Raw genomic sequence first — 19453 nt, forward strand, 5'->3', positions numbered from 1 at the left:
GTAGGGATGGATATCTGCCTCCCTCTGGATCTCTGGGCAGTGCAGGCAATGAAGAGCATCTGGTTTCTGTATGCAGCACATCCTCACCAGACTTGTGTTTCTTCCCTGGTCATTTCAGTATGTGTTTAAGCAATTACTGCAGCAACTTGTTTAATCCTATGGAAACATTGGTTAGCAGCCTCTTTTTGGATCAATTTAGCAATACAGTGCAGAGCATACAGAGTGCCTGCTGAGCAGCCAGAGCAGCATTTAGTGGCACAAGAGAAGAACAAACCTGGATGATGACTGGAAGCATTACCATGGGAAAAAATGTCCTACTGTTGCTATAAAGGAAGATAATGGGAAAACAAAAGCAAACACTTGGAAATCTTTCTTGCCTCTCTTAAAAAAACCAAAAATTTAATAATTTGTCTCCTTTCAAAGTTGCAGAAACCTCCCAAAGATAAAAATCCATGGTTTCTGAAGTGTGGCATCATGGTCCTATGGTGACTGCACGTTTATGCAATCAAAACTACCTACAAAATTGCCTTCCAGGTAGAGCTGTGAGTTGATATCTGAAAAATAAGTAACCTATTTAAAAGTATAAAGGGAAACAAGTGAGCTCAACCATGAAGTAATTCTCGGCTGAAATGTCATGAGCAGCAACATTTGCATTCAGCCTCCCCTTGAACCCAAAGCAGAGCTATGTTAAACTGTTTCACTGACCCACGTATGGACAGACTGACAGGCTCTTTGTTGCAGGGTCAAGTTAGGAAATACCAGAGCTAAGGTTGTCTGTGCAACCTTCGTCTCCTCTCCCCATGTGGACGTGCTACAATACAGGCTTTAATTCCATAATCCCTCAGTCGTTTTCCACTGGCCCCCTGCCTCCCTCTGTGTGGAGGAGGCACAATGCCTCCTTAATGAGCAGATAGGCAGTGTCTTTGCTTGTCATTATTCAGCCTGTGACCGTGGACCTCATTCAAGTCCCACTCTCCAAGTCCTGCCCTGAAAACAGTGTTTCATTTTCAGCTCTTTCACAGCCTGTCCCGCTAAAGTCTGACAGCCCCTTCATGGGCACAGCCCTTTCACCATGCAGCAAGAGTTTGATGATTAATACCCTTGTTTTATAGCTGGAGATGAGAAACAGCAAGCATTTGACACCTACTGGTTCTTGCCATCCCATGCCCATCTGTGGCACCAGAGCATGGCCCCTAAGGAGGGCTCTATACCTCAGCAGATCAGCCCCAGGTCCCTCTGGTCAGCCATATGGAGAATAAGGGAAGGTAGGCACAACCACCCCATTGGAAACTAGGGCATGGCCAAGCCCTTTCGGGCAGCTGCCTTGCATAGGGTCCTCAGATCTCAATCCTACCCAGTCCCATTCTGATGCTTCACTCTGCCATGGGCAGCTTCCACTGTACCAGGCTGCTCAAAGCCCCATCCAACCTGGACTTGGACACTTCCAGGGAGGGGGCATCCACAACTTCTCTATCTTTTGGCATGGGGTTTTGGTCTCTAATCATAGGTTCAGGATGAGGAGTGTGGCAAGACATGAGGCAGTCTTCCTTCTCTCAACTCCATCTGTCTACCGAAGTGGACATGTGGAAGTGTCTCCATACAGAAGTGGACAGCCAAATTATTTACAGTCCTGGCCCTGCTCTTTGGCTTTTGCGTATAAATTCCCTTCATTAGTCATTTATGGGTGAAGTTGAGGATTCAGCAGTGTTTCCCTTAGCCAAGGCACAGTGACAGAAGCAGCCACATGAGATGCCTGGCAGCTCGCCTCACCCAAACCTTGCCATGGGCTGTGGTTTTGGGTTGCAGCCCCTACGAAGCAGAGCTCACAGGCAGAGGGGTTCTCAGGGTCCATGAGCAGCCTGGGCATGGCCTGATACTGGTGAGGCATCCTGGGATGGCACATCTTAGGAAAGCAGTTTCTTTGGCAATGCCTTTGTACTACCTACCCATATTTCTATCTTGTGCTTTTTTTCAACACGGCCTCAAGAGTTTGAGAAGTCTCTGGAGAGAGTCTGCTTTTTTTCTGTTGTTTGATTTTGGCTGGTTTTTTTGCTTTGTTTTGTTTGTTGTTTTGGTTTTTTTTTAAGCTATTCTTGACTCTAAGTGTATTCAGTTTTTACTTCAAACACATCTTGACCATGAGCAGATGGGCAGCAGCAGTAGCTCAGGTGAAACAGGCACAAGCAAACCCTGCACTCAAAGAGAAAGTTTTCCCTGTTGGGCTCTGGAAAACACAAACCCTTGAGCTCTGCAGCTTGTGAGCACTGTTGCCATCATAATTTTCTGCCAGGTGTGACACTGTGATAAAATGTTCTTTTATTAAAGCATACAATTTCCTTCCCTCCAGCTAATCATGAAGCAAAGTCAAAACTTCAGTTGTGTTGAGCTGTGAGAAGCTTTTTTGCTGAATATCTAATGGCCAAATAAAATACTGGTTTAAAGTTGAAACAAGGCACTTGCTTATTAGTTGTATTTTTCCCCTCAAACAACTTCATGGCTTCTTTACTGCTATCCTTCAGTCCTGGGAGGATCTGCCCTTGAAACTGTGCAGAGTCTTTGTGTAATTCTCCTTTGATTTGGTCTCCCTCACTCATCAGTAGCAATGTCTGCAAAAGCTTCATACAGCAGCTTGGCCATGGGTGGCTTGTGACCTGGACTGCTCATATTATTAATTTTGCTTGGCCTTCTCTTATACTTATGTGTTGTATCCAGCTATTGCCTCCTTATGTGCCACCCTGTCAAGTCTCAAACAGTCCTTTTGTGGGTGTAGCATCTGGCACACGAGGGCCTTTCTCTACTGTGGTGCCAGTAATCACTGTTAAGGTGTTTTCTTCTGTCACAGGATTTTGTGCTGGAGAAATAAGGAACAATAGTGCCTTAATGTCTTTGTTCAGTGATGTGGCTTTCTTTTCTCCATGGCTTTAATGCCACCACAAGATTTGTGAAGGAACATGGTAGGATTGGCTGCATCAGACACCTTGGGGTACCAAGTATTTCAGACCAGATACAGAAGGAGGGCTGTAAACAGGCAAGCCTGACACTTCACTTACTGTGGTAGCCTTACAATTTTCTGAGCCTTACAATGTTTTTTCTTTTCATAAAAAAGGAACTATATATCAGAACAGCTATGTGTATTATAAAATGGACAAACCTGGCCTCAGAAATTGTTGAGAATAACTGCAAAGCCTCTCATTTTCACATAGTAATGATATTTCTGTTGCAGATTGATGTCCTCAAGGCAGATGTGGAGAGTGCCGAGTGGAAGATTCTGGAAAACTTGATCCTGGAAGATGTTGTTGAGCAGATAGGACAGCTGGTTGTTGAGGTGCACGTCCACTGGCCCGGGTTTGAGGTCAGTGGCAATGACAGCACCGTGGTGCGGTACTGGTACAGTCTGCTCCGAGAACTGGAGTTGAAGGACTTCAGGCTTTTCCATACCTACAAAGACTTATCAAAGCCACAGATGTTTCTGAAAAAGGAAGCCTACAATGCCAGTAGCTGTTACACACTGAGCTGGGTAAATACACGATGGAAATAACTGAAAGGAATTTATGATGTGTGACTGTGAGCCATCTGGCTCTGTAGCATTATTGAAAAGGACTTTGGCGTCACTGGCTAGAGCTGCTAAAATATGCAGACAGTGACTGCTAACAAAATGGTCTGGCTTTTATTTTTATATGTTATGAAAAGAGCTGGCATCAGGAGAAGATACATGGAGCAAATTTGTATAGTGGTGTCTTTGCCAGTGGGTACGCTGTCTCAGAGGGCAGAGGCTTCTCTAAAGGTTTGTCTGGGGAGCTACCAGTGTGGCTTCCCCAGGCTCCTCTGTGCTGGAGTGTGCCCATGTGGAGGACATGGCTCCAGGGCTGCCTCAGGATGCTCTGCTCACTGAGCTGCACTGACCCTTGCATGGGAAAGTGCTTTTGAGGAGGTGCCTTTCTCAGAAAGGAGCAAGTATTACTTCTCTATAAAGCAAGCATCTTTTGATTTGCACCTTCTTTACTTTGGCCTTGTTTCCCATGGAACAAATTTTAGGCACACACAGTATATTCTCTCAGCCCACTGGCAAATTTCAGCTGAATGTGGCAGAAATTACCACCAAACTACATTCCTACCTATTTGATGGAGCAGCTTCTGAGTACTCTGACTTTGCCTCTTTGAGGCAGTCTGGCTGTAGGAAGCAAGTACAAGCACTTCTGACATCAGGAATGAACGGGACAGAGATATTCAGCTGCAGGAAGAGCTATCCCCAGAGCTCATCCTCCTCACCCTCCAGAGCCTTCAGCCACGGAAGACAGGGCTTCCCTAGTTCATCTGCTCAGAGAATGGCTTGTTCTAAAATACTCTTGCAGTGGCTCCAGCAAATGTTTCCTCATCTAGCGAGATGCTTATTTAAAAGAGCTGAAAGTGAAACCTGGTCTTTTTTTGTTCATTTTTTTGTGGGGTTTAGTTGAATGTTTGGCTGCGAGCCTTCTTGGATTTCTGATGCTTCCACACCACTGCCCTGTCCTGGCTGCCTTTTCCTGACACAAGCAGACCAGCCCCTGGCTCTGCACCAGTGGTGATGGAGGCAGTGGCACAGGCAGGTGTCTGCTCTGCAGCTGTGCTGGGGCTCTGCAGCCTGGGGTGGCTTGACTGCCACTCCCAGGAGGCAGCCCTGGCCATTCCCTAAGGAGCTAAGACAAGGTGAAAGCTAAAATATTTATAGCAGGTTAGTTGTTTTTTTTTCTTCCTCTAAAATAATTTTGACATTAAACTTTGTATTAAAATGCAAGATGACACCACTTTCATGTCTTTGATGATGCCTTTGTAACTGCCTTTGGTTTCTGGGGTTGGAGTAGGTGATCTTTAAGTGTCTCTTCCAACCTAAACTGTTCTGTGATTCTGACTTCTGCAGGGCTCTGAAGGGTTCCTCCCCTTGGTGTGCCTCAGCCCAGCCTTGTGTTTTTAATAAAGTCCCTCTCTGTCCCCATGTTGATCCTTCTCTTGTAATTCTGGCATTTCTCTCTTGCCTTTTATATCTCCCTTTCATTTTTCACCCTCTCTGCTGCCTCAGCTCCCTCATCCTCTCCTTCCTGAAGAAGGGCTTTGTGATAGACCCACAGGCTCACATCAAGCAGCCAGAGGTGGAAACAAAAGAACAGGAGCTCTTCCTTCCAGCCAGGTGAGACAGATTTCTCCCAGTGCCATTTCTTCACCTCACAAGTGGATTGAGCCCTTCCCCAGGCTTTGCCTCAAGCCAGTCATCTGCTTTCCTCCTCTCCCACCTCTCTGGGGCTGCTAGACCTGCCCAGGCCCCAGCACCTGCCTCCCACCTGGACCTGCAGAGTCCATTGTGGGGTTTGAAACTGCTTCAGTTAGTCTGACTTTGAGCATCCATGTTGGCCACAGAGGCCACAGGGCTTGGGCTGCTTTGGAAGAGGCAGAAAAATACCCTCCCTGCTTTGATGGTGAAGGACAAGGCTGAGGTGGTGGTGGAAATTGGGGGGATTTTAATCTCTTCAGTGAAAGCCAGCTCTGGGGCCTTGTGCATTCAGGTTTGTACCAGTCTTCCAAATCACATTTGAAAATTTAACTTGTGGTTAAATGTCAAACCTTTTATTTTTTTTAACAAAGTCATGCTGCTTTTTAATCTTCTGCCTTTCAGTCATGCTGACAGTGCCTGGTGTTGTACAGAGAGTCTCTGATTTACTGCCTCCACATTTTATTTTCCTTTTTAAAAGGGAAAGAAAAAGGAAATCAAATCCATCTAGTTCTTTAGTTACACTGGGATTTTTTGAACTGTAGCTTAATTCTAAGGGGTCTTACTATGGGCTTTTGCACATCAAATGCCTCATTTAGGGTAGAAGGAAGATGGTGCAGCCACACCAGGACTACTGACCAGGTGATAATCCCAGCTGTGCCTGTGTACATTAAGCAAGCCCTGCTTAATTATTGAGAACCCTGGCACAACTTTGTCTCAGACCATCTGGGACTCTCCCAGAGGATTCCTAGACGCAGCCATGGAGTCATCTTGGCCAAGGACAGCTTGGATGCTGGCACCCTGTTGGGGAAGCTTAGAGAGCATAGTAAACAGATAGACATGCCCAGGCCATCTTTTTTTTTGCCTTAGGACTGTGGAATACATCCTGGCACCATTTTATTTTCTGGTGTAAGTATAGCTTCTCCTTCTGCTCCTGCACATCCCACCAGGAGCAGGGGCTGAGGGGCTTTGCAGTCACCCAGAGAAGGATGCTGTGGGGCACATCACCTCCTCAGCTCTGGTGCCCTCAAAGTCAAGATGACCTATTGATTGCTGCTGTGGTGAATTCTCCATGTCGAAGGCACTGGGCAAAGCACTTCACACAGGGCCGTGCTGCATATTGCTGTCCCTGAGCCTGGTAATAGCCAGCCAAGGGAACCACACTCTCTGACAGTGTTGTGCCTTCCCCATGACAGCCATGCTTGCTGCAAACTCTGTCACATTAACTATGGAAGCTGCTCAACAATGCAGGGCCACGAGGAGATAGGTTAATATGCAAGAGGGTGCTAGGATTCCCTAAGCTGGTATCTAGCTTGCTGAAACTCTCATGCTTGCTGCACTGCAGAATGGCACAGCTCCCATTTTTCAAATAATGGGGTGGCAAAAGCCCAGCTGCCAGCCCCGATTTGGGGCCGCACCAAGAGAAGCGTGGCCAGCAGTTGATTCTCCCTCTCTGCTCTCATGAGACCCCACCTGCAGTGCTGTGTCCAGTTCTGGAGCCCCTACTAAAAGAAAGACATAGATGTGCTGGAGTGTGCCCAGAGAAGGGCCACAAGGATGATCAGAGGGCTGGAGCACCTCTCCTGTGAGGACAGACTGAGAGAGTTGGGGTTGTTCAGTCTGGAGGGAAGAAGGCTCTGAGGAGACCTTATTGAAGCCTTCCAGTATCTGAAGGGGGCTGACAAGAAAGCTGTTGGACTTTTTTAGGATGTCAGGTAGTGGCAGGACTAGAGGGAATGGGTACAAACTAGAGGAGGGTAGATTGAGATTGGAAGTTAGAAAGAAGTTCTTTACTATGAGGGTGGTGAGACACTGGCAAAGGTTGTCCAGAGGTGGTGGAAGCCCCATCCCTGGAAGTTTCTATGGCCAGGATGGATGGGGCTCTGAGCAACCTGATCTAGGGGGTGGTGTCCCTGCCCATGGCAAGGGGGTTAGAACTTGAGGAACTTAAAGGTTACTTCCAACCTTGAAAATTCTATGATTCTATGATTTATTAATAAAAAGCATAAAAATATGGGCTCAAGTACTGCACAGTGTTTTTTCCTCCTGATTAGATTAACTAGCCTAGTAGCTTATTATAATATGTTTAAGAAACCATTAGACAGAGGTTAAAACAATTATGTGAGCTTTTTCAGATGCCCTGAAGCTTTTTCAGTATTGCCCTGAAGAAAAAATGGTGATGTGCACGTAAATTATAGAAATGGAGTAAAGGGTCTTCCTGGTTATTCTTTGCCTAAGGGTTTAGTAAACCCTCAACTAATCTCTTGCTCAGGATTGCCAGCTAGTGTCAGGAACAATTCAGTCTGTAGCAAATAGGTCTTTTGCAAGAAAGGATTCCAATAACTACAGTAATTTTTAAGGAAACCTTATCTCAGAGATGAGATAGATAAAGACCATTTGTCATTCTGAAGGCACTTATGTGATATTATGGGAGAAAATGAACAGCTCTTCTTTCACACACACTTTGTGCCTTTCTACTTAGCATCTCTTACAGCAGAGTTACAGCCTTTCTTTCTCAGGTCTTGCTTTTGCACCCTTACCTCTTTCTTTAATTGATGTCTTTTGCCTAAAGGCAAAATTCTTAAATGAATTCTGTTCCCATCTCCTTATGGCTGAGCCAACAGGTAAGTGTGCAGAGGCACAAGCTGGTGCTGGCTGACTGCCACAGAGGACAGGGACACCAGGGCGGGGGGAAATGTGTGTCCACCCACTGCCATACCCAGGCATGATCAGCCCCTACCTGCTGCAGGATCCCTGCCATACACCTTGCTCAGGTGGTATTTCCAGCCCCTTCTGGATAGTGCTAGGAGAGAAAAGCAGGATCCAGGACTACTGGTATCCACAGGCTCTTGCTGATTCAGCCAGAGCTGAAGATCCATGAGTCAAAGTCCCCCAGATTTAATGCTATGTGCTGGCTCTCTAACCAAACCAGCTATGATGAGGACATTGGCACAGATTTGGCACCCATGTTTGAGCCTGCCTTGCTCCTGTAGGATTGCTCCTTGTGGGGAGCATTGGCACTGCCCAGGAGCAGCTCTGGAGGAGAGGGGACAGCTAGAGAGGGCATGAAGCAGGCAAAGAGCTTGTTGTGATCATCTCCCTTCCAGGAACCCTACAGTGTCCACATGGCAACAGTGTACTCCACATCTCTTCACAGACCAGACCTTCACAGAAACACTGATAGCTGGCCCTTTCAAGTAGAAAGCACACCATTAAAACCAGTAGGGGCAGGGTATTGTCCTGTTATAGCCACAGCCTGGAGACTGGTGACTTGCATGGCCATGCTTGGGCAGAAGGAAAGGGCTGCTGTCCTGTCCTGGCATTGCTGAAATATTCCTGAGTGCCTGGTCTGGGCAGCATCTCCTGCAGACAGTTCACTAAAACCTTTTTTTCCTTCTGGTTGGTCTGAGAGAAAGAGGACTCCCCAGAGGGCTCTGCTCTCAGCAGCATCTGCAAAAGAAAGTGAGACTCATCCTTCAGACTCCTACTGCCAAGAGCAGCACAGGAAGGTTCCCAACACAAATCCAGGCGGGGAAGGAGCACCGGGGCCAAATCATCCCAAATCATCAGGTGTCTGCTGGCAAGTGTGTGTCTTGGGACTGACCCTCCACCAACATGCTCAGCAATATGCCTGCACAGGAGTTCACTGCAGCAGAATGTCCTGTCCCCTTTCCCAGACTGTGTAAGCTGTGTATGCCATCACCCCGATGCATAGCTCAGTGCCACAATTATGGGTATTGCCCAGCTCTGCTCTCCTCCCAGGCTCCTGGCCCACAGTACCCAGGTACATTGGGTGGTGCTCTCTCCTCCTGAGAAGTCAGCCCATTGCCTTCAGCCAGGAGCTGGGTAAAACCCAGCCCAGAAGCCTCCTTACTTCCTACATCTCAGATCACTGATGGTGGCTGCAGCCAGTGCCAACCCCAGCAAATAAGGACACAGCAGCCAGGTACTGTTCCTCAAGCGAAGTTGTTTGACACCTCCACCAGGAGATGTTTCAGCTGGATATAAAATGGTTCTTTGTAGAGATAACTGGCATGTGGTGGCAGTTTTATTCACACGGATCTTTCTGTGAGGATAATGCATTTCCCCTTCAGAGAGGCCCACGCTGATTTATATATCACCCGTGACTTGGTGAAGATGAAGAACAGTGAAAGATGTGAATCCCTCAAACTATCACAGTTAACATAGACTTACCAAAGAGAACCCGCAGCAGCACAGAGAGGGATGTGTTAGGACATTAACACACTTTTCCAGGGAAATAGGTCTCTTTCTGAATGGGTCTTCCTGCCCCACTCCAAAACCTGATGTTTATCACATGCACTTCTTGCCCCAGTTGTTGATCCCATCAATGACTTGTGAAGGAGTACCTCTCAACTGTGAAAGATAAAAAAAGAGAAGATATGCCTGGCCTTTCCTGGCAGATACCACGGAGACACATCACCCAGTAGCACACCTGAAGAAATAGCACTCAGTCTCTCTGGTGAATTATTCAACAGATGAGACCATCTGGTTAATTCAAAAACTTTGATTTCATGAGCTTCATTAAACGCTCCCTTGCCCTTGAACAGACCCTCAGGGTTATTCAGTAGGAAATCATCCTTGATTTCTTCCTGCTTGTTAACACAATGTGACATTTAATTGCAGTCAGCAGAGACCTGGTTTAGTGCTGATGGAAGTTCAGATCTGACCTACATTCAGAGACATATTTGTATGTGCCTCCCTCCCCTGGATTTCAGAGGCAGCACCTGTGGATCAAGCCTGGCATTTGAAGGGAACCACCCGTGATAATGAATGATCTCTTTCCTTAAATAGAAGTCCTTGTTCATGGGGTAGTTTGACCTGCTTGTTGTAAAATCTTTCAGCTGGTCCAGAAAGAGACCTTTGCAGAGGCAGCCTGTGCTCTGTCCCTTATCCCTATAGGCAGGATCTTGTGCAAGGGGAAAGCAGGAGCCTGCTTTGTGTTACGTAAAAATGATGCTGCAGATGTGAATAGCAATGCAATGTCCCTGCTCTCTTTGGGGGATTACCACCATGCCTGCCTAATTTTCAGCAGCTTCCCAAAATAAAGTTCAGTTGTGTACACAGTAAAAAACTTTGGCAAGTAATTAAAATGCTCTTGTGTCTCAGCTGGCATTTCCCTCTATTTAAAATTCCATTTTGGAATCAAACCCAAACAATGTGAATCCCATCCTTGTCTCCACCTTCAGCTCTCTAGAGTGGAGCCACCATCCTGGGTGCTATCAGTGAGTTTTGCATCTCTGACAGCCCAGAAACACTCCTTTCCTTCTCTGTACCAGTTGGTCTCTTCAGACTCTCATTCTATCACAAAACAAGATAACAAGCAGGTCTGAGGTCAAATTTCCAGTGTACCTCGTGAATATAGAGGTCCATGCCCTGTTGAAAGCCATTGCAACTAAAAAGCTTTAAACTCTACAAGGAGCTTCAGTAAACACTGCAAGTTTTCTTCCAGCACTGCAAGAGCCATGGGGTGTTTGATTTTGTTTTTTTAATCAGCAAACCTGACAGAAAAGGCATTTTAATGCAAGATCTAAGACTTAAATTTTGAGTGTGCTAGTGAAGTCAACCTACAGTAGCAAGCTCTTAAGTAGTCTCCAGATGAGCAACCTTCCTGACAACTGATTTTTCTGCTTTATAGGTTCAACTCTTTTTCTTCCAAGAAAAGCTCCCTCCCCCCCTCCACTCTCTGCATGATCCCCCTTGTGCAGCCTGCTTGTCATATGGAGTCTTCCCAGCAAACGGGAACAGAACAGGAGTTTGTAAGAACCAGCTGGTACAGAGAAGAAAGTACATTGTGTTACTGGGCTGCCTGAGCTGCAAAGCTCAGTTTAAATATGCCTTTAAATACCACAGTGTTAAGTGGTATATTGAACATCTGCCTTGTGCTAAAAATCGGCCTTTTACAAGACAGTCTTGGACTTTCTTGGATGTACAGTAATTTGGGTATTAGTTCCTCATAATGAGAGCAAACAATTAGCAGCCCCATCTTACTGGGGACAGTTATAAACTCTGTGCAAGACAGATGCCAAGACCATCTGCTTCAAGAAAGACAGCAACTTCACCAGCAAGTTGCATGAGGATAGGTGGGATATTTTGCCCCTCTTGCATACAAAAAATGTCCAAGAAAAAGATGGCGTAAGGCCAAAGGAACACTCAAATTTCCCAGGCAGAACTCCAAGTTCACTCACCTGTAAAACTCTCACTGTAAAAGTAATAGGCATTATTATAAAAGTGGCAACATATGGGCACATATGATCTGATACAGATACATGATCAAGGGGAACAAAATTATGATGGTGTGACAGTATCCCAGCACTCCAACTTGCCCTTATACCTGTCAGTGCAACGTTTGCCTCCAGCCCTCCCAAGTACCTTTCAGCTTGAATCACTTTGTCGCATTCTTCACCTAATGTTAGAGAAGAATAATCTGGGGGGACCCAACACGCTCTTCCCTTTTCTCTCAGTGCTGCCTTTTCTTAGGCTCTGTCTGCACACACGCCAAGTTCAGCCTGGGGGTCTCAGTCTAGACTTGTCCTGACCAACATTTTCAACAGACCAATTTCTGGCGAAATATGAAATGGGGAGGATAAGAGAAGGACGTGACTCGAGTCAATTAGACCAGCAAGAAATCTTTTCCCAGGTGGCTGCTGGAAAGACAAGTCTAGACTCTCCCCACACAGACACATGCTGTCTATCCTCATGCACAGCAAAGTAGCTGACAACGTGAGCTTTGGCGTTTGCAGCTCCCAAGCCGACGAGGGAATTATCCTCATAAAAATTCCCCCTGCAGGCTCAAGTGCAGATGTGAGAAATTCCATGAAAGATTAACACAGTGACCAACAGCGAGGGACAAAGGATTTTAGCTGGAAGTTTCTAGGGGAATTTTGATTCTTCGCTTATTGCAAACACATAATCCCAATTCATCGACTCCAGCAGAACTGATTGAGTCAACACTTCTTATTTTTTTTCTCCAAAAACAACACCCGATAATTGCTAATGTTTATACACTTATTTTTATACTTCATATATATATATATATATATATGTACACATATATATATGATACATGGAAAACCAGAGTAGCAACTAGAGAGCCAAGCATTTTGTGTATTACGATTTAAAGTCTTTTAAGCACTCGGAAAAGGTGTTTCTGGTATGGAAGCTAAATCACATTCCCAGGAGAAGTTCTTGTATCTGCTCTAATCCTCCTCCCCAGTTCACTGTACTCTGAAGCCATTAATGGTCAGGGCACACTGCCACATATCCACTTAGGAAATGTGTTTGGAGGAAGAAAAACATTCTCAGCTATTTCAGGCCCCTTTCTCCTGAAGCGGCACTGGGGCACAGCAGAACTCAACTCTCAGCTCAGTACTCAAGTCTTCCCTGTGAAAAGAACCATGTTAGAAATTCACCTTTTTTTGACATGGCAGCAGCTCACTCACCTGCATCCTGAAGAGACGAGAAACAAGAACAGCCTTGTTTGTCCCCGCAGAGGTGACGGCCCCTGGGATACACTGGACCTGGCTCTTTCCTTTCACTCCAGGCTTTACCATTCCCCACCTCACTCCTCGTGTGGGTGTGAGGTGAGGCAATACCCAGGTAACCACCAGGACACCACTTAGGAAAAGAGTCAGTGGAGTTTTGCAGATACATAAGGCTACTAAGATGGGAAAGTAAACAGAATACATGTAAACTTAGTGCAGTTAGGCAATGGCATGAATGGGCAGAGGGAAGACTCTCAAGCTCAGCTTGGTCCAAAAAAAGATTTTCTTAGTCTAAAAACATGTAAACTCCATGTTCACTCACCAGGGCCTAACTTTAGCAAGTACTCCTTAAAAGCACACAATCATCTTGTCAATCAATCCTTCCACAACAGGAAATCAAAACAAAAACCCCAAACCCAACAAAAACCCCACAGAACCAACCCATTTCCTTCCAGCTACCTTATGTGAGATTCTTTGCATCTCATCTACGGAAGTGCCTTTATCTTCTACCCTGCTGTCAATTAAGGCAATTAGTCCTTTGCTACTGTTTATAATTGATGAGTAGTAATTGCATTTATAGCAAACAATACAGTGTCATTCCAAACTGTAATTAAAGACTGATCAATGGGATAAATTTGTCATGCATTTTTGTGTTTCAAAAAGGGTGGATAGGGAGCTAAAAGGATTTTTTTTACTCTCGCTTCCAGCTTACATCAGTTCTGTATGAACAGTGCAAAAGAACAAGTTGATGAAATGCTGGTACAACTGCAAATTAAAATACAAAAAGGCAAGAAATACTTTATGTGGACACTCCTAGACAGAAGAAATGAATAAAGATAAGCAGGCTTTTTATAAAAAGATTTATTAAAAATAAGTTCTTTAAAGAGAAAAAGAGTGACATGTATATACAGGAAATTGTCAAAAATTTTATGGGGCTTATAATACAGTGTATTCCAAACTGAACAAGAGACATTCACTTTTTTTTTTTTAGTATGTCATGCTTACTGGAACATAACAGCATATGAGAAGAGGAAAAAACAACACAACACACCACTATTACAAGCAAAATCTTGAAAGTGAGAAGTACTTGTAAAGACGAAACTCAGTGTTTAGTGTGATGCTATTGTTAAATAAAGACAGAAAATAAGAGTTCATGAATAGTCTTCAATTGATACAGTTTATCTGACAGCTGCTAGCTTCTGATTAGTTCTTCATTTCTAATGAGAATTGGGACAAGAAAATATCACCCAAAAGCAGATAAACATGCACCTTTTCCAGCTCTATTTTGCAGTAGGTACCAAAGATGTCTTCTTAGGAAGAGAGTTACATAATTTCTCCTTTAACTTCCTACACTGCTGACAGCCAGAACCACAAAACCAGTTTTTCTTAAAATCATTTTATTTTACAAGAGTGTTTTGCACAAGAAGTGACATGACAAACTAACACTTGATTCTGCATGCTTCAGGTGACCTCAGCTTCTCACACTGGGAGGTCATATTTCAAACTATATCCTTTCAGTCGTGCCTTCTAAAGATTTCCCAGGTTTTGTGCATATATACAGCTGGCTGAGAACTGCAGCATTACAAACGTTTTCTCATCCTTACAGCAATTTTCACTCTAATCTCAGATGTAGGTAGGACTTATCTTTAGATCTTCCTAGCATTCTCTTTAGTCCCATAGTTTAATAAGACCATCCCAGCCACATGTAATGACTTTAGATGTTTCGTGTGGATGCCACACTGCACCGATACAGACTTTGTCATGTGCTTTTAATCTGCTGTAGAGTTTTGTTGTCTTCCAGTCCCAGATGTTAAGTTTTCCATCTGCATCTCCAGATATCACGTAGCTATATGAACAGGAATAAAATAAAAGCTGTATCATGTGTGAAGACTGCTTGCATTTTAATACTTTCGCACTCAGCAATGGAAAAGAGCTTCACCCAGGGAGCTTTGTGTCTGTCTGACAGTCTGCAAACACACCTACCAAAGAATTGGCATTCATGCTGTTCTCTAAAGCACACAAGTCCTGCAGAAGGTGATTCATCAACTGCGAGGTAAATGTGCTAAGCAATGCAATTATAGCATACACTGTGTTACTGGAACTCAAGAGAATACATCAGCAAAGGAGAAAGTGCCAGAAGTGTCTCTAAGATTCATAAATGCTTCTCTGCACTTCTTCCTCCAGTTTCGCTGAGGCTGTTCTCTAGTTTTTATAGTAATGAATATCCTGTGTATGTACACTGGCAAATGTATGGGCATATTACTAAGTAAACAGGATGTTTTTCTGAACAAGAAATGATGATACCAACTGAATGTTGTGGAGGATTTGAAAAGAAGTTCAGTGTCTGTGCTAGCAAGTTTTAAGATGAAGCTCATTCCTGTAAAAACTTACCTCATGTCAGGTGAAAAATCAACTTGACAAGCATAGCCAGCTACCATATGACCTTTGAAAATTTTCTTTTTGTTTAATCTGAATCTGTTCTGAGCTCCAAAAATCAGAATTTGGTTATCCATTGACTGGCAAGCCAACCATTTCCCTGTAAATGCAATAAACAAAAGTGGTATCAGTGCAGTATCTGAAGAAACAGACTTAACTGGAATGCTTTAAGAGATTTTTCTGGCTGTTCTTGCACCATCTTAATCCATGTTTACATTATGTAGCAAGCTTCTAGGTAAAAGCTGATATTGCTTCTGCCTGGTACAACTGCCAAGAGGCAAAACCTGATGTTTGGCAGGGTTTGAGATGCCTATTCCTACAAAATGCACTTAGGACACTGTTACAACAATGTGCTGCATCAACCCCACTGAGCTTTAAGCTGTGTAAAGCTTTCTGATGCACATAATCAGGTAACTCAGATGAGGGGAAAAAAAAAGAAACCACTGATCTGCAACCTATTTTATTACCTGTTTAGCGGGTACTTATTTTGCAGTCATCTCTTAATTTCTTTATGGAAAAAAAAAAGGTAGACTAAGGAGTCTGAAAAACCTTACATTTTTTCAAATATTTAGTACTGTCTGCCCTAATGGACAAAAATTTAATAAAGATATTTAAATTAAAGAAAATCCAAAACTGATGTGCTAGACACCACAGAACAAAAGATTTCTGTCCTGGACTCTGCATATTGTCACTGCCTTTACACAAACAGTGATGACATAAAATGTGCTGACTTGATGGCAAATTACACTTCCAGCTACTGTCTTAGAATTTGAGGATTTTCCTCAGCCTCCGAAAGAAACAAATCCAGTGTGCACCCCAAGCATGCTATTCTCATTTTTTTTTTAAAGGTCTGTTTCCTGCATAACTCAGGAGGAAAAATTTAATTGGTAAGATTCATAAACCAGTCCCCTAAGCATAAAAGTTCAGAGAAGTGTAAAATTTCCAATTTATTTTTCTCTAAAGGACTCATTTAACTCCAAATTGATGCATAATGTGTCTGGCACAATCTGTAGCATAATTATTCTGAAAGAACTTGTTTTGTGTGATACTGGACTAGTGTAGTTCAAGATAATGTTAATGTGACAGGTGATGTCTTGAGCTGAAAAGATGACTACTTCGTTCCTAGCACCATTTATTGTCTCAACAAATACTCAAATGGTAGCCAGCCAGAACTGGAAAAAGGTAAGAAATCCAGTATTTCAATGTGAAAGAATGAGATAGTCTGAAAAAAATGGATCAGAACACAGCAAGCTGTGCCATTTCAGAAACAGGGGTTGAAAAAGACCATCTGGGGAAGCCAACATTTTTAAATACAGCTCTCTCTTTCTCCAGAATCTTCTTTTTTTTATTTTAGAAACCCACTTCGATTGTTAAGAATAAAATATTTATACTGCAAAGCAAATACAATTTGATGCTGATAGCTGTCTGAAAACCTAAGCTGTGCAACAAGTTGATCAGCCACTTAGCATAATGGGCCTGTTAACTGGAAATCTGGCAACACTTCAATAATGTTGATACAAAAGCTATTTAATTTTGGCCGAAACAGATAATAAGAGATTTTGCCCTGTTAGAAGGATTTTCACTTATTACTGGAGGCACTAAACTTTTATCTTTCTTCACTTTGATTCTAATTGAAGAACACAAACAACTGTTTATTATTAACTTACAGAACATTAGCTTACAGAAACAGAGATAATTTTGGGATTTCTCTTATGCAAGTGTTATTTGGGTTACATTCAGAACAGAAAGGAACAGCATTAACACGATCATGTACAACATCTGTTTCTGCTTTAAATGGTGGTACCACAAGGACTGCTGAACTTGCTTAGTGCTTTGCAGCCATAGTGAGGTCCCACCATTTTTTCTCTGTTTTGAATACAGCAAAGAGCACATTGTAGCTCTATGAAAAGGAAGAGTTCTCTTTTCTCCCGCTTTGGTGAAATTTAAAATGATACAATTATCCTGATATAACCCCTTATTTTGACACACATTTTCTTAAGATTTTAAAATCAAGATTAGATACAGTCCAATCTTGAAATTAATGCACATACTGATTGGGGGGGTGTGTAGTGTGGGATCAGAGGGGGATGCAACCTATTACAGAGATATAATCAGCCAGATGTGCCTCCATAAACATGCCTAGGAAGGCAGTGAAGCCTTCACTTACCATTTGGAGACAAGGTCACGGCTGGCATCGAATGCATACTGGGTTCAGCTATGTACTTGAAGTCTACAGGAATGTCCCTGCAAAAGAAAGATGTATGTGCTGTATGAAGACAGAGGTGTTCCAAAGGGCTGCCCTTCAGTCAGCAGATACACTCAGCCATTGAACCATGGGGAGCATATGGTGGTGTCTGAAGGAAGAATGTACAAAAGCTCAAAAACATTATGAATGCCCACCTAGAGAACTCCAGCTGCAGAGCCATCTACAGGAAAGCCTCTGATTGAGTGAATTTACCCCAAACCAAATGACCCGGGGTCAAAAGCAGAATCGTAATTCCAATTGTTGAGTAACAAAAATGCAACACAGAGATACTCTACTGCCTCCAGTGTAGCTGCATCTCTTACAAAAGTCTTCTATATAGTACGAATAGACCTATATATGCATATATATTACTAGAATATCTTTCTTTTCTTTTAATATTTATTTTATTTTTTAAAGAAAAAGAAAATGGGAATCTCTCTTGTCTGCCTGATAATGCCCTTTTCCTCCTGAACTGTCTAAATGGGATACCAACTAATTCCAAATGTTCACAGCTGAACTGAACCATGAATTCCTTGGTTTTGATTAGACACAGGATTTAACCAGTTTATGTTAAGAACATACACTGTCCCGTATAAAGGTCTAGGGAAAAAACAAGTACAATCTAATTCTTCCTCAGCAGAACTGTCATTTGGTTTTAACTATATAAATTGAATTACTAATGGGCTGTGCATATTCACAGTATTCCTCATGCCCTGTACTAGAAGACTGGTAAAAATGGAAGGCATGCATGTCTTTCTCATTAAGCAAAAGAAATCTCCAGCAGAAAATAGATTTGATTAATGTACTCAGCAGAAAACACATGCAAAATGTTCTGTAGCAACATTAATTAGTACAAAGGGGATGGCTGTGACTTCATTGTCTAGTTCACACAATGGAAGGGCTGCTGGGATGCTACTGAAGCAGAGAGTGTGGGTAGCTGCCTTGTACTAGGGCAGCAGGGTGAGAAGCTGCTCTGTTGTCAGGAAGCAAAACAAATGCTTTTGTGAGTTAAGTGTTAGAATCATTTATGCCAAAGAATAAGAAGGGCAACCAACTTAATACACTCTGTGAATCCTTGCACACGATGGGATAAATGGCTTCTGAACAGCCAGAGCTAAGACTGTTGTTGGATGGTAGATCTGTAAAGGAATAACAAAAAGTCTGCATAATCTCTGAAGTTGTGGAGTCTCCTTCTCTGGAGACTTTCAAGACCTGCCTGGATGTGTTCCTGTGTGGCCTGCCCTGGGGGATCCTGCTTTGGCTGGGGGGTTGGACTAGATGATCCCTAAAGGTTCCTTCCAACCCCTAACATTCTATGACCCTAGTAAAGACTTAGAAATGTCATACTCTGGCATTCTAATGCAACTGTTTTCTCAAGCAGAAAGAAGTGTGAGGAAAATCCTTTTAAAGGAAGAAAGGAAAAAACCAGACTAACACCCAAACCCGACCCAATCCAATTTTGAGATCTGAACATCACGAAGAGCTCTCTCAGGAGACAACTGTATCTGTATCAGGAATGATGGAGAGAAAAGGCCTGCTGAGGGGGGTACAGCTTTACAGACATAACAAGCCCTCTTAAGCCTGCCAGGATAATAACTAAGATACCAATGTACAGCTCTTGCTTTGCTGGCTGACATGAAGGTAAAAGGAAATCAAAGCCTCCAAGGTCAATTGGCCAAATCATTTCACTCTCTATCCAAGAAGGATCAGATGCATATGAAGTGAAGAAAGACAAAATAATATTTTGCATTTCTGGAAGACAGAACACAGAATACAATACCCACATCAACTTAAATATCCCTGCTGTAGTTATATAATGACATGAAATGCAAAAGCAGCCAAACTTTAAAGTATTCCCATTAAGACTCTAAAAGAAACTGTTTATATCTGCAGGAGTCTGTCCTGTTCTCACAGACTGAACTTCCAGAAACCACCCAGCTACAATTCAGTATGGGAGAGTGACATGGGATGAACTCTGGGGGACAGGGGTTTAAATTCTTAAGGAAGAAGTTCCTCACTATGATGAGG

General features: G+C 43.4%; 2 protein-coding genes across 4 annotated transcripts in view; one reads left to right on the top strand and one right to left on the bottom strand.

Annotated features, from left to right (window-relative positions):
- Positions 1–3797, top strand: part of METTL24 (methyltransferase like 24) — a 47407-nt gene extending 43610 nt beyond the window's left edge. For all 3 annotated transcript variants that reach the window (XM_071741179.1, XM_071741180.1, XM_071741181.1), the window contains one exon: positions 3224–3797. In XM_071741179.1, coding sequence (XP_071597280.1) covers positions 3224–3538 — 315 coding nt within the window. In that variant the 3' untranslated portion in view covers positions 3539–3797. The remainder of the gene's footprint in view (positions 1–3223) is intronic.
- Positions 3798–13590: 9793 nt separating this feature from the next.
- The window catches only part of CDC40 (cell division cycle 40), a 39383-nt gene continuing 33520 nt past the window's right edge, over positions 13591–19453 (bottom strand). Inside the window, exons 13-15 of the mRNA XM_071741177.1 lie at positions 17348–17424; positions 15136–15280; positions 13591–14590 (exon numbers count right to left, since the gene is read on the bottom strand). Coding sequence (XP_071597278.1) covers positions 14413–14590; positions 15136–15280; positions 17348–17424 — 400 coding nt within the window. The 3' untranslated portion in view covers positions 13591–14412. The remainder of the gene's footprint in view (positions 14591–15135; positions 15281–17347; positions 17425–19453) is intronic.

This window comes from Heliangelus exortis, chromosome 3, assembly GCF_036169615.1.
Source record: "Heliangelus exortis chromosome 3, bHelExo1.hap1, whole genome shotgun sequence".
NCBI classification, from domain to species: domain Eukaryota; kingdom Metazoa; phylum Chordata; class Aves; order Apodiformes; family Trochilidae; genus Heliangelus; species Heliangelus exortis.